This window comes from Amblyomma americanum, chromosome 1 (assembly GCF_052857255.1).
Source record: "Amblyomma americanum isolate KBUSLIRL-KWMA chromosome 1, ASM5285725v1, whole genome shotgun sequence".
Lineage (NCBI taxonomy): Eukaryota > Metazoa > Arthropoda > Arachnida > Ixodida > Ixodidae > Amblyomma > Amblyomma americanum.
This window is the reverse complement of record NC_135497.1, coordinates 196,086,625-196,101,147: the sequence shown is the minus strand read 5'-3', so window position 1 is coordinate 196,101,147 and position 14,523 is coordinate 196,086,625. Positions and strand designations below refer to the sequence as shown.

Genomic DNA, 14,523 nt, shown 5'->3' with positions numbered 1-14,523 from the left:
GCCACGTAAAAACAAATGCCAAAAGCAACAAGAGGTAAATTTAGTCAAGGCAAGATGAAAGTCTGGCTTTAAGAAAATGAAGCTTCAGCAGCCTCAATCAAAAAATGTGTTACTATCTAAGCAAGCAAGGCTACACAAAAAAATATGAGATGGCCTCAATTCAAGATAGCTATCATCAGTACAGACGAAAATTAAATCAGACATGCTGTAATGTAGCAAACTCAGCTAGCAAAAAGCCTGACAAAGTCCTGCAAAGCATTTCCAGCATTTAACCTGGAAAGTTCTTGAAGCATGAAAAAAATGCTATCTTCATTTACCGGCACACACAACCATAGGCCAAACAACCAAAATTATTTTCACCTTGATGAAAACTAAAGTACGCAAAGGCACAACCATAAAGTCAATATTATGAGCTCTGTAAAAACTTATAACGATATTAACCAAACCATTCTTTTTCAGCACACTAAAGATCTAAGGTGCCATTGTCACTGCATTCATGCTTTCTGAAAGCTAATTATCTACCACATGCTCAACAGCATGTTAAGAAATTTATCCCATCAAGAATTATCAGGGTGATTTTGAAGCTTCATTTCAGACCATTGCCTTTTACAGTAAAGCCTCAAAATATTTCATTGTACCTGAACCAGTCACAAATCACTGTGTCAATATCACGAGCACTGTCAAGGTAACAGGCAACTATGTTTTTAGCAAACAACAAATCCTGATTCTGTCCTATACCTCAAGGGATATAAACAGTAAACAACACAAACACAACTGAAGGTTTCAAAAAGTTATAATATTCCTTGAAGAAAGCCCTAAAGATACATATGCATTAATGTAACATGCATTAGTTATAAAGAAATAATAAAATTCTACTTTCATTAATAAAATTCTACCTTCACTAATAATGAATAAAATTCTACTTTCACTAATTCTACTTTCACTAAAATTTTTATCACACAACAACCGCCTTATACCAATATAGAGGGCCACCGCGGTGGCTGAGTGGTTACGGCGCTCGGCTGCTGGCCCAAAAGATGTGTGTTCGATCCCAGCCGCGGCGGTCGAATTTCGATGAAGCCGAAGTTCTAGAGGCCCGTGTACTGTGCGATGTCAGTGCACGTTAAAGAACCCCAGGTGGTCGAATTTTCCGGAGCCCTGCACTACGGCGTCTCTCATAGCCTGAGTCGCTTTGGGACATTAAACCCCCATAAACCAAACCAAACCAACCAATATCGAGCTTCTCATCTTCTGTTTTGGTACTCCACTAACCCCTCAGCAGACTAGAACGAACCAAGATCACGATGAGTCCAGCTTGTAGTGTGTTTTCTGCCACACTATGTCCGGTTTAAGGCACGTAGGGCTTGTCCAAGGCATTTTTTTTTTGCCAACAGATGGCAACACGGATAATAAATGACCATTGTCGTACCATTTTCGAAAAAACAAAAATGCGTTCGTTGGGGGGAAAACCACCTTATCCTTTACTAAAAAAATGCACAGGATACCTACCTGTGACATTTAGCATGCTTATAAATTACCCCTTTCCTACAATTAACATGCAATTAGTATGCTAACCAGTTGATCAATATTACAACTAGAGTGAGATAAAATACAAGAAAAAGACATCACAAAAAGATAAACGTACAAGTGACGTATGCTAGAGACACTCAAATACAATGGTTTATCAGAGCATAAAGGATTAAGCCTGAAACAATTAAAAGGTAAAAAAAGAGCCATTGCAACTAACGAAATGATCACATGTGGTAGAGTGCCCAAGATGCTGTCTGTGAACTCAGTATAATCACACAACTAAAGTCAAAATTCATTACATGTCACAAAAAAAGTGCACACATGTGTACTTCTGACTCTCGGCTCTTGCAGACTACCTTGCTTCTATTGTTAATTATACATTCACTCAGCAGCCTGTTCCATACCTCATAGAACAATTCTTTGCGAACTATTAAGGCAGAAACATCGGCTAGGAGGAAATGGTCATTCCAACTTCGCACACTAAGAGCAATTTTCAGATTTTTTCATCAGTCTTTTTTAATAGTGTAACAAACTTGACTGAAGACCGAACTAAAACTGTCAAGAAGAACAAATCTTGCCTTTAGTTTTTGTGTTATCAAAATGAGGGTTTTAACTTGTATATTTCCTTAATTTTACTTGCAATACACAAATGTGCATATTGCTTAAACAGCTAGTACCTGCAGCCGACAACCTGCTCTCAGGCTATTCACTCATGAAAAGTATGCAATGATCATTTAAGCCATAACTGTCATAGCAAACATTAAAAAAATACCAATACACCACTTAATTAGTTGGGTCATATTTTACATGAAAGAAGAGAGTCAAATTCCCTCTATCATTTTTAGAATCAAAGCTGCCACATTTTTATTAATGAATAACAAAGATTTCAGACCTATTTGTACTGGTGCATGTTTCTTTTTGTTTAGTTCCTTAGCTCATAGTAGAACATACTGTTAATCACTACAGGTGTCTTTCCCAGCAGACTGATACATTTAGTAGATCTCTTACAGTGAATGTGAAATGCATACAATAAATGTGAAAAATTAAAACTAAAGTAAAACCAGGCAACCATTAGAGACACAGTGGAAGTTCCGCCAGTTGCTAATCTGCCAGAGGAAGTAAAAAATGTCGGAGGAAAGCAGTACGGTAAGCACGCCAAAAGAAAAGAAGACAACTTTATGTCGGAGGCAATGGCAAAATGTAACAAATCATAAACCAGCCATCCTTAAAGCTAGATGTCCAAACATATGGGGCAGCAAAAAAGATGTCAGACATGCCCACATGTTGGTGAAACTAGCTTTAAAGGCAGCGGGTTGACACTGTCACATGCAATGGAGCTCAATATATAAAACATGAAAGTATATCAGGCCTACTTTTTACAGGCAGATCAAAAAGAAATGTGATCAGACAGTTTCAAACTAAACATTACTAGAGCATAGCACTGCAGGGCAGCATCAAGAAGGATAATGAACGCTGTTTAATTATGTGAATAAGAAGGGTAAACTTAGAATAGCCCCACAAATGTCACTGCTGTAAGCAATCTGCACAAGAGATGCACTAGCCGATTCAATATTTAGCAAAGCAGAAACAATACTGCTAACCATTATTTCAAGTAGGCTACATCAATATGAATTTTATCTCAATACCGAGTAGTGTTATGCATAAACTGCTGGGGTGATGAAACAGCCTAATTTCACTCTGCACTGACAATGTTTACTAAATGAATTGCAGTGCATTTTACTACAGCATTCAGCCACTAGGCAATCACTGCCTAGACTATTATGAATTCAGGGTCCCCTTTCCCTCTCACCCCCCCCCCCAGCACCTTTCATCAATATATTTTTTGGTTAAGTCAATATCCTCTTCAAGTACTCCAGCCTATGGAACTAAGTAACCTTCAACCCCTTCGGCTAACTTTACTTCCTCTGTTTCGTCGAGGTTATTCTACCTTCTAAGCATTTTACAGGGGCAGGCCCCTCTAGTGTGTCCTTTTCGTAACAATTCCTCTGACCATTCAGCAATCAGCTCACTACTTGCGTTAAAAGAACATCTGGGGCAGCTGCTTCATTTATTCTCTTTCAGGAAAGTAAATACATCTGTGGTCCAGGAGATAAACATGTATGCACAATCAATTAAGCGTTCATATTTAAAACTAGCAAAACAAGCCTACACAGGCAAACAGCTAGGCCAATTCACAACATCAAGAGAAAGGCACTCACATGGGTTTCCACATGCCCCAGACAAATCATAAGTTAGAGAAAAACAAATAGAAATGCCATATGTTAAACAAAAAATGATAAAGAATAGCATTAAATGCCATCTCAATTAATATTTTTCTGCAAGAGTACAAGTGAACCTCCTCCACCAAATGCAATCTGTATAATCCTATAAATGTACACAAGCATCAAACACAGCAAATTAAGTATCTGACCTCATTAAGGCCACAAATAAAGAGTATTCAGGGTGGTGGTCACACCAAACAAAAAAATTCATTACAAAAAATAAGCTAACTTAGCACTAATCCTTGATTGCATTTGGAGAACTAATTAAAATCACAATGGTTACAATTAATTACAATCATAAAGGTTTAAAAATTATGCAAGGTTTTGGAAGAGTTACAAAAGTTTTATTTGTGCTGACGTTTGACCGTCAGCACACAGAATGCTTGAAAGAAAATGTTTGGGCCCCCCACCCCCCCCCCCCACCCCCCCGCATGTTTTTCACACAAGCAGTTCTTTGATGCAATGACTGCATACCCCCCCAATATCAAACTGGTTCAGTTAAAATGATGCGGCAAAACACACTAAGGGGCTCGCAAATATGCACTAACTGCCTGCTATTCTTATATAAGCCTTTTGTAACAGAACAGTTGCTCTTCAACACAACAAAACCAAGAGGGTGAAAAAACCCAAAGTAAATAAGGAGCTGTCAACCTTACCAATGTTTATCAGCTAAGAACCTGCCTAGGAGATAGATTAGCTTACTGTGCATATCAGAGCACTAACCTAGATCTAATACACTGAAGTATTTTCTGCCATGAAAATTTCTCTAACTAGTAACTTTTTTTGAAGTTGTCAGCATACTATACCATACATCCCTTGTAAAACCTATTCTAATATGTTTGAATTCCTTTTAGCGCAACACATAAAGAGAAGCAAGACAGGCACCAAAAAGAACTCTTGCCTTGAAAACGTGAACTAACTATAAATATGCTTCAACGGAATGCATACAGAAACTCCAAGACTGCGCTAGAGACAATGTGCTTTTGTAATTTCCCAGAAAAAAAACAAAACACCAAAGTATTCTGGAAAAGCATAGCATTTTGACATGATCTAATCTATCAGATCAAAATGCTCATCTCAACATCATCGTGCACACACCAAGCTGATCAAGTAAATTGCCAAAAACAAATAGAAATCCACAAGCCTCAAGGAAACAGCAGCATTAAATGGTACCCTTCAATATTTTCTGAATGAGGTACCCACTTTTTAGCAGCTGAATTAGTATATAGGCTACCCAACACTTTGGTGAAAACCTACAGCTGCCACATCGTGTCATGACAAGAGCCACGAGCACCATGACATAAATTTACCAACTGACCTGGCGCAGGTCTCTTCGAGGCAAGTCTCGGTCTGAAGACAGAAGACAATCAGCCTTGCCATGCCCCAAATTGACCGACTGGGACATGCCAGGGGGCTCTTCAGTACCACCTAGAAAGCATCCCAATACAGTCAAATAACACGGCTAATAGCATAGCTAACAACATCACAACTCTCTTGCTTACATCAAGTGTAATATATTTTAATCCTTATTTCTATCATTTTATCCAGCAAGCCTTGTAAAACTGCAGCCACAAGGAACTTTCTAATGTATTTCGAAATCCACATTTTTGCTTGAATTTTCTTATTATGTTTAAAGACTTCTATAGACCAGCATCAACAACATTAACCTTTCCTTCCTATTCTCTGTAGTGTTACAATGGAAAACCATGTAGCACAGCTGCTGCTTCATAACCAAATTTTATGTTTCAACTGTGCTCACAATCTGCACTGAAAATGAATGTGAGAGAAAAATTACTTAAGTCACACTTACACTCCATTCCATGTAACCAATAAATGACCAAATGTTTGTGGAGTGGCACAAACTAAAAATAAAGAATCGTGTGGTGGCCCTTTACGTACAATGACCTACATTTTCTGGTACATAATACTTTCAAAACAGTCTATCATTTTATACTTTGTTCTGTCACAGGAAAATAAAAATTAAGGTCTAGTGAATCTCTGATGAACAGTATGTACTGCCCAATCACTAAAAAAATCCTTTAATACCCTCAACTCCATGCAACTAAAGCAGTTTAGTTTTCAATATCAAGAACCAACAAGAGCTACTTTTGCACAGTGCATATGCAGTACGGAATGAAAACGTGAGCGGAGGAGCGGTGCTTTAACATTTTATATGCTGTGCTCGCTCGACAATCATCCTGATGATGAGCTTGCCATTTCATTACAATGGCAAGCAAATACTTTTAACACCTGACAGTTGGCAACCTGAGCCCAGAACAGCAGGCATAATCAAAAGTTGCAAACTGGTTTGACTGGTGCAATGCAGACAGAACAAGTGCAGCGCCCAAACGCATCAAAATAACGTTTATCGAAGAAATTAAATTGACGTTTTCACAACAAAGTGCCCAAGAATACGAACTAAACGTGAGCCTCACAGCGAACGGAACGAGTGAAGTAAATAAGCAACAACGCTTCATCACTACGGTTCATTTATCGAGGACAGTTATTGAACTCTGTCCACAACGAGTACTAGAGCGAAAAAAAAAAAAATCCAGAATAACGAGACATGAGGCAACAACAATCCAATGCATACGTGGGAGCTCGCTTGTGCATTATCCCTGTGCTGTTCTCGAAAGTTGTTCTACTTTCGACGTCACGAAAACCACGGCAAGGCAAAAACAAAAGTTCACATGCACAGTTGTTTGACCGAGGCTACAAGGCAAGCAAGCACGACTGGAGAAATGAGCAAATCCGTTGAGCCCTAGATGATCAAACGTAGCATGATGACAGAAGTATAAATTGAGATTGATTCAGTCGGTAAATGAGATTAACACAGCCAAACTTGCGCTCCGTTCCCAGACCCTGGAGAAACGCGTATCGACTAACTAGGGCACCATGCATAAGCGATCAAAAAGATAATGAACTTGGACTATTCCAGCTAATATGTGAACTTGAAAGACTAGAAGTATGAATCGGTGCCTTACCTGAATTTTTCCCTGCGCCACCGTGAAACATGATGGATTTTCTTGAGAGGACCGAGATCGGATGTGAAATTGCTACCCAAAGGCAATCGTCTACGCTACTTGAAGGGCAACACGGGTGCTGAAAACAGTCTTAGTTTGCTTAGTTACAACTTTAACTCGCGAGATCATTTTAAGAATGCGCGTTCTTAGGAATGATCCACCGCGAAAGCTAATGTGGTTATGTGTGGGCACCTCTCGACCCAACTATGTGAGGAGTGAATCCAAGTCCCCGCATACCCGCCATGTCAGCTATGACGCGGCAGCCAATGCTAAAGCCCCCGCCACACATTATCATTAATTCGACGCATTTATGTACGCTATGCAACTCGTGCAAACGATAACTGCAGCCCTCACACAACTACACACGGCGAATAACCAGCGCACTTGCACCTCAAAACCTCTAAGCACGGAGCGACTGAAACAACAAAAACCAACGTAAAAAAAGTTGGCGCACGAGCAGAGCCAAGGGGAGAGGGTATATGCTAAATACGCAATAAACACCAAATGAATGCACTTGATTACTTAAATATAATCTTCTTTTAAACTGTACAATTAAGACTAAATTATTATAAGCTTGTTAATAAACTTACGAATGCATTTTGTAAAATGTCAACGTTTCCGCAAAGTGGCGCAACAAGCGTTCCGAAACAGAAACCAAAAGCGACGGTCGCATCTGGTGGCATGCACACAACTTTCAAAAATAAAGAGAGCAGTCAACGTCTGTTGTTGCTCTAATTTTCAATGCTGCTAGATTCAACAAACTGAAAGTGTTTAATTTTTCTTTGGTGTGTTATATACGGACATTGCAAGCGAAGTGATGAACAAAGCGAACGTAGGCGGTAGTAGTAATAACTTTATTCATAGAAATATATGGGTGGGTCTCGGTGCAGAGGCACTCTTCACATCTTTTGATGTGGTCTGTGGCTCTTGTAGCAGGGTTGGAGCCCCTAGTCCAGGGCCCCACTGAGTCTTGCCGCCAGGTAGGCTTTCCGGACCAGTCCTGTCTGGACCGCCGGATCCTCGCTGGAAAGCATCCTCTTCCACTGCTCTGCACTCGTGATTCTGTTTATTGCAGCCGCATTTGTTCTCTTTTCACACCACGTTATATGAATTAACGTGGCTTTGTCCTCGCACCACGGGCATTTGCTGCTATATAGGCACCGTGCAGGAGTAACTCCGGCGCGATGCGCGCGCCCCTCGCGGCGGAAAGGGCAGACCGGGTGGGAGACGCGCGCCGGCCCGCGCCGCTCAGATGCAGCAAAACTGCCCGGGTGCGCGTCGTATTCTTCCTTCGCTCGTTGCTTTGGGGATATTCTGTGGTCACAGATCAATTACTGCGCAGCAGTCTACAATAGCACATACTTGAACTCCCCAGGGACAATGTTTTTCACGTACCCAAACAAGTTCTACGATCCTAAGCGACGGGAACAGTGAATGGCTCTCGTCCCGACGGGCAGTGAGGCGGCAATCATGTCAGGATTCGCCGCATGACGTTGTTCCCAAAAGAGAAAAAGAAGGCACTCACAAACCCCTGCATTCGTAATTTTTCTCACCATCTGAAAAAAAAAATCGAGCTATTCGGCAATGTGGCCCTTGTATTTTGTGTTCCCATTTAGCCTACCCGACAGAACGAAAGGGCGTGCCCTAGGAACCACAAAACGCGTGTGGTGGCGCGCGCCGACGCAGGTAGTTTTTGTAGTCAAGAGTTTGACGAAACGTCGTCTGGTCAGGTAGAGGCATAATAAAAACATAGGGTCACTGACCAAGTCAAAATTTTAAAGAAACGTATTGACGTATAACGCTCAATTAACGTGTGGTTTGATCACGATATCAGCAAGTGTTTGTCAGTGCTTTTGTTCCCTTTTGTTGATTGTAACTTTTTTTTCGGGGAAGGGCCCCACAAACACTCGGCTCCGACACAGGCTAGAAAAAATGTGTCCATTTTCCAATAATAATACAGTCTTTAAATAAAACGATACGAATTTTTATAGTTTCAATAATTTCCTCAACCATCATACAGATGCGAAAACAGAACTTTTAAAGAAAGGCGTATCTTGAAGGCAAATAAAAAATTTAAATTCGTATGTTCCAATCAGAACATTTGTAATTAAAGGGTAAACCTAGTATACCGGATCAGCCACTTCCTGTGCGCATATTAGTGGAGTGTGGCGAGAATGATCAAAGGGCGTCATATTGAGATTCGCTGCGGAGACCACCGCTACATGCCGTACGTCCTTTAAAAACTATTCTGTCATCAGAAGAGGAGGAATCCGACCCACCGGAGAGATAATTGAAGCCTTCGAAAAAAATTCTGCCAATCTACTACGTCAGTTATCTCAATTATTCTCACAGGCAGGGAGATGTCGCTTTCTATGAGCCTAGCTGGCCGACGTACGCGAATTTTCAGGCCTTTCGTCAGCTTCTGGTATTTTTTCTCCGTTTCAGCTCCCCCTCCGTTCATTCCTCTTTTCATTCCGTACCCTTTCCTTCCTTCTCCACCGCCACTTCCTTCGCAGTGTTCTTTTTCTTTTCATTCTCGCAGCTTTTTCCCAAGTGCGTCCTCACCTCTCACAACAATCCGGCCGTCCCCCCCCCCCCCGCCCCCGTCCCCCCCATTTTGCCATTCATGCAGTTTCTGCAGGCTGTTTGCGAGTCTGTTAGAATTATTAGGGACCTTTGAGCACGGTAGCCCTCTGCCGCCGCTAGGGCAATGGCAGCCTCTTCGGCCTCCTCAATCGTGCCAACCCTGATAGTTGCGCTGGCTATTTCTTTGAGCTCATGATTAATTGCCGTTGCAACCGCTCTATTTCTGTTATGTTATCTAGTTCTTCAGTATGCAGCCTCATCCATGTACGTAATGTTTTCATTGTTGGCTAGGTTCTGTTGCACATACTGTGCCCTATAGCCTCCCGTCGCTCTTTGTGCAGGTTCGGATCCATATTTTTGGGGATTGGTGCTACCCTAATTGTTTGCCGCAGTTCATCGGGTATTCGTTTTGATTTTTTTATCTCTGACAGTGCATCCTCGTAGCCGCATCTTTTGAGCAGCTCTGTCCCTGTTTTGGTCTTTTTTAGCCGCTGGAGCTGAGCTACGAGTTGGGCCTCCCTTAGCTCCTCAAAGGTGTTATGCAGACCTAGAGCCATTAGCTTCTCCGTCGAGGTTGATTGCGGTAGGTGTAGCGCTGTTTTGTATCCTCTCCTAAGTATCGTGTCCGCTAGCTTTATTTCTGCTTTGTTGCAGTTGTAGTACGGTATGCTGTATGTAATTCGGCTAACCACTAGGCTCCTACACAAGCTTAAGCGTGTCGCTCTCCCGCATGCCGTGTGTTTTCCTAGAGACCCTGGTTATCATGCGGGCGACCTGTGTCGCCGAGTTCTGTATTAGTCTGAGCGCCTGCGTGCACCTTTGCTTGGATTGAATCCACATCCCTAATATTCTGATGGTTGTTCTTTCCGGTATGAGTTGCCCTTCTAGATAAACATTTAGTTTTAGTTCTTTTGTTTCCGGTGCGGATCGGTTGAGTTTACCTCGCCAGACCCTTAGTAGTTCTGATTTTTCCGTCGAGCAAGCCAAGCCCCGGTCTCTAACATAATTTTCTACGCACATTGCGGCAGCCTGCAGTTTCGCTTCCTTTTCGCTGAGTGAGCCCTCCGTGACCCACACAGTGATGTCGTCTGCATACATTGCATGCCTTATGCCTTGTGTGGTTTCTAGCTGTCTAGCCAGCTTAACCATTGCTATGTTAAAGAGTATGGGTGAAATCACTGACCCTTGCGGCGTTCCCTTATTGGTGTTTGAAAGCTCTTGGACCTGATTTCCCGAGCCCTATTGTAGCCGTTCTATCCGTGAGGAAAGCTCTTACGTATCCGTAGATTCTTTTCCCGCAGTTCAAATCGTCCAGGCCTGTTGGTATGGCTTCGTGGCTAACGTTATCAAAAGCTCCCTTTATGTCTAGGGCATTGATTATGCGTTCGCCGCATCTGGGTACGTTGGTTAATATTTCGTCCTTGATATGCAGCAGGACGTCTTGCGTGGACAGTTTTGCCCTAAATCCAAACATGCTATGGGGGTGTAGCTCGTTTTCCTCCATGTAATCTTGCACCCGCCTGGTTATAATTATTTCGTATAATTTCCCCAAGCACGCGGTTAAAGATATCGGCCTGAGGTTTTCTATCTGCAGTGGTTTACCTGGTTTGGGAATCATTACTATTTCCGCGTGCTTCCACTCTTTTGGAACAGTATCTGATTCCCATAGCTTATTAAAGTATTCGACCAGCTCTTCAATCATTCCGTCGCTTAGGTTACGGATGAGTGCGTTTGTAGGTGGTGCTTTCAAATGATAAATTCTTGCAGCTGCGCTCGGACATATACAGATGGGTGCGCACCCTGTAGTCAACGTTTGATTGTATTTTGTAGCTGATGAATTGTTGAACGCATAAATGGCCCAGTGAGAAAACTTACATACGTACGGTATCTGGGAATCTAGGATAGGTGCTAATATATCTATCTGAAGTCTGGGAAATTTATCCTGCGGACGTCTCATGCATTAATTGACCCAGGGGTGATAACTTCCATAAGTGCGCAGGACATATGCAGGACATGTCTAGTTTATGCGCAGTAAATTTTCAGAAGTACGTCCCACAGGATATTACTGCCGTTTGCTCAAATGGGCCAAAGAATCTGTGTAGTCTACGTCCAGAGAAAGGCCCCGGCTGCTTTCGCGGCTTCGTGAGCGACCGCCACCAACTGCTTGTCTTCCAGCTTGACAGCGCGCTTGGCGTTCCACGGTGCTTTTGGTGCTTCACTTGCTGCTGAGTTCAGCCGCGCTTCTTTCACATGGTGCAGCACGCACGGCAAAATACTGTCCAGTTGCATTGTCGTTGCGTGCGACGCCACTCGATCGTATCCGCTACTTCACATGCACAATTAAGCGTTCTTTCATTGGGAAGAAATTTTTTGGCGAATACAGTGCACAACATATTATTGTGCGTTTATTTTATTATTGTGACTAATTCATTTGAGCTGTCGCGCACATTTAGGTTCGATAAAAAATTTTACAGCTTTTTGCGCTGAATTATCTACAGCAACGCAGTTGACGGTGCGACCAACTCGTTGGAAGTCGCAAAGTATGGTGTACTATATCGCAAAGGGTTTGCGACGACGCCATGGATGGACGACAATGGCTCGCCGTCGGCGCATAACGTACGAAATCGCGCTGCGCTGCGCCTGCAGTCGCACCAAGCGAAACAGTTTTCAAGCAGCGCGCTCCCCGTTCCTTACTTCTTTCGCAGCTTGATGCGTCACAGTGCTTGCCCGCTCTTCGGATTTAGAGACACGTTTGGCCGCCTTCTCACCTTCGCGTGCGGCTACACAAAGCGGCTGTTGGCAACAAATGCGAACCTTTCTCTTGACTATTCGGTCTCCACTGCACACAGCAAACCCAAAACCTCCTAGTGACATCCAAATCGAGTCATGTATGCGTCTATAGGCATCATCGTTTAGACATCCAACTTAGCAACCATTCTTGAGAGTACTAAAAACATAATTGTGACGTTGTGTCTACATCAGTTTTAAACTGCGCGTAGATATTCTTGGGACATCCAAAGGTACTGGGACCACCCACACCCACTCATTTTATTTCAATCACATTTTCAGTGCACATATCCAAAGCTTGGGGAGTAACTAAATCGGTTCGACCCTGCTGACTTTTTCCTACATTTTTTTTCATGCGCTTGCTTAACGTTCAGGAAAAAACTTGGCGGCTAGCCACATTCCCAATGACAACTGCAGAGGTTTTAAAATTCGACGGTCTTAAAGGGTTCAAATGTGTCAAGAGGTAAAGCTGGCGAAGTCTTATTGGACTAGCGTTTGAAATGATAGAGTAATCGCCGATTGAAACCGCGACGGGTTTCAAGCTTCTCAACAGCGCGCAGCACCAAGTGGGGGGGGGGGGGGGGGGGGGGGGCGGGGGGATTGCATAATGATGTCATGTACAGTGCCAGTGCATTTCCAGCGCAGAAACACTTGTTTTGAAAGGAAAAAAAAAAACCTAGTGACAATACCATGACCGACGGATATCCGAATCGTAGCCAAATATTTTAGCACCTATGAGTGTGCGAGGGATGTTCGTGGCAAGTCCTTGTTTTAGATGCCCTAACAAGTTATCCGGTGGCTATCTGTTCAAGTGATATTACGGACACTAACTTGATATGCATATTCTTTCAGTAAAGATGTCCTGACACGTTATCCGGTGGATATCCCGTTCGGTTGATACTGCGGACAATTACTTGAATCATGTCTCATTACGGTTGCGCAATGTCCACGACAAAGATGGCAGAGTGGATTCTGCAGTTTTTTTTTAATAGAAGATATCTGCAACGTGGTCCGCTCATTTTCATTTCTTGTTTGTGTCATCACAGATTCACAACTCAAATAATACTGATTAACGTGCAAGAGCCACTGGCTCCAAAAGGAGTATAATCCGGTTGGCAGGTTGTGATGACGTCACAATGCCACGTAACCTAAAGGTTGCCCCGTCTCTCTAGTGCTCATCGCGCTAAAAAGCCCGTGACTGCGCTCTTACGCTACCGTACTGTATAGCGCTGCCAAATGCGTTTTGGATGAACGAAGCGCGCGCACTCATTACACATAGCTTGCACGTGACGTCACGTCAGCGAGATCGCTGCTACAGCGGCCATGTTTACGAACTGCTTGGCTGCCGCGCGCGCTTCGAGACGCGGATAAGCAGAGGTGTTGCCCCATTCCCAACGTCAACATCAGGAGACAAGGGGATCATCGTGGCGACCGGCTGTTTTATCCGCTACACCGAAGCAAAAGCATGCACTGCCGAGTGGTACGGCATACCATCCGCAGACCAACGGACTTAATTACGGAGCGCCTGAACAGAACTATCGCTGACATGCTCGCCATGTAAGTGGACGACGAACACAAGATCTGAGATGTCATCCTCCCCTACGTCGTCCTTGCGAACAACACCGCTATGAAGTATACCACCCAGATGACACCATTTAGGCTCCTCCATCACGCCCGACGACATGCTTCCAAACGCCAACGATGAAGACAACATCGACGACGCCGCCTAACATCAGCGCGGAAGCCCGACGACTTGCCCGGCTGCGCATCAAGGACCAGCAGCGCACCGACGCCGGACGCTACAGTCTATGCCGACGCCACACGGTGCACAAACCCGGGGAGCGTGTGTGGGTGCGGACACCCATTCGCCGCCGCGGACTGAGTGAAAAACTTCTGCGCCGCTCCTTCGAACCCGTAGACGATTCTTCGTCGAATCGGAGAACTTGACTACGAGGTCGGCCCCAATGGAGTTAAAGCATCTCAGTGGCACCGTTCACGCCAGAAGTTGGGTAAAATACATGTTGTGTGCCTGAGGCCTTATTGTGGACGATGCTTTGCACTTGCATTCTCAGTGTTTTTTTTCTTCTCAGTGTTTATTGCACCGATAGCGACATTACGGTAGCATTTCGAGCCTTCAGCGTGGCTGCGTCGCTACGCTGTCACGTGGTTGGTCACATGGTGCGGAGCAGCTGCCGGCGGCGCGGCTCCGCGGCTGATCACGTGACCAAGTTCCACTCGGCCAGCTGTAGCTATCGCGTAACTTCAGGTCTAACCAGAGCTAAACCACCGTCAATTTTTGTTTTCGCACACCTTCC

General features: G+C 43.7%; 1 protein-coding gene across 1 annotated transcript in view; it reads right to left on the bottom strand.

Moving 5' to 3' along the window:
- Nucleotides 1-7,270, bottom strand: part of Dlg5 (MAGUK family member discs large 5) — an 81,014-nt gene extending 73,744 nt beyond the window's left edge. Inside the window, exons 1-2 of the mRNA XM_077648211.1 lie at nt 6,797-7,270; nt 5,131-5,240 (exon numbers count right to left, since the gene is read on the bottom strand). Of these exons, the coding sequence (XP_077504337.1) occupies nt 5,131-5,240; nt 6,797-6,827 (141 nt within the window). The 5' untranslated portion in view covers nt 6,828-7,270. The remainder of the gene's footprint in view (nt 1-5,130; nt 5,241-6,796) is intronic.
- Nucleotides 7,271-14,523: the final 7,253 nt, after the last annotated feature.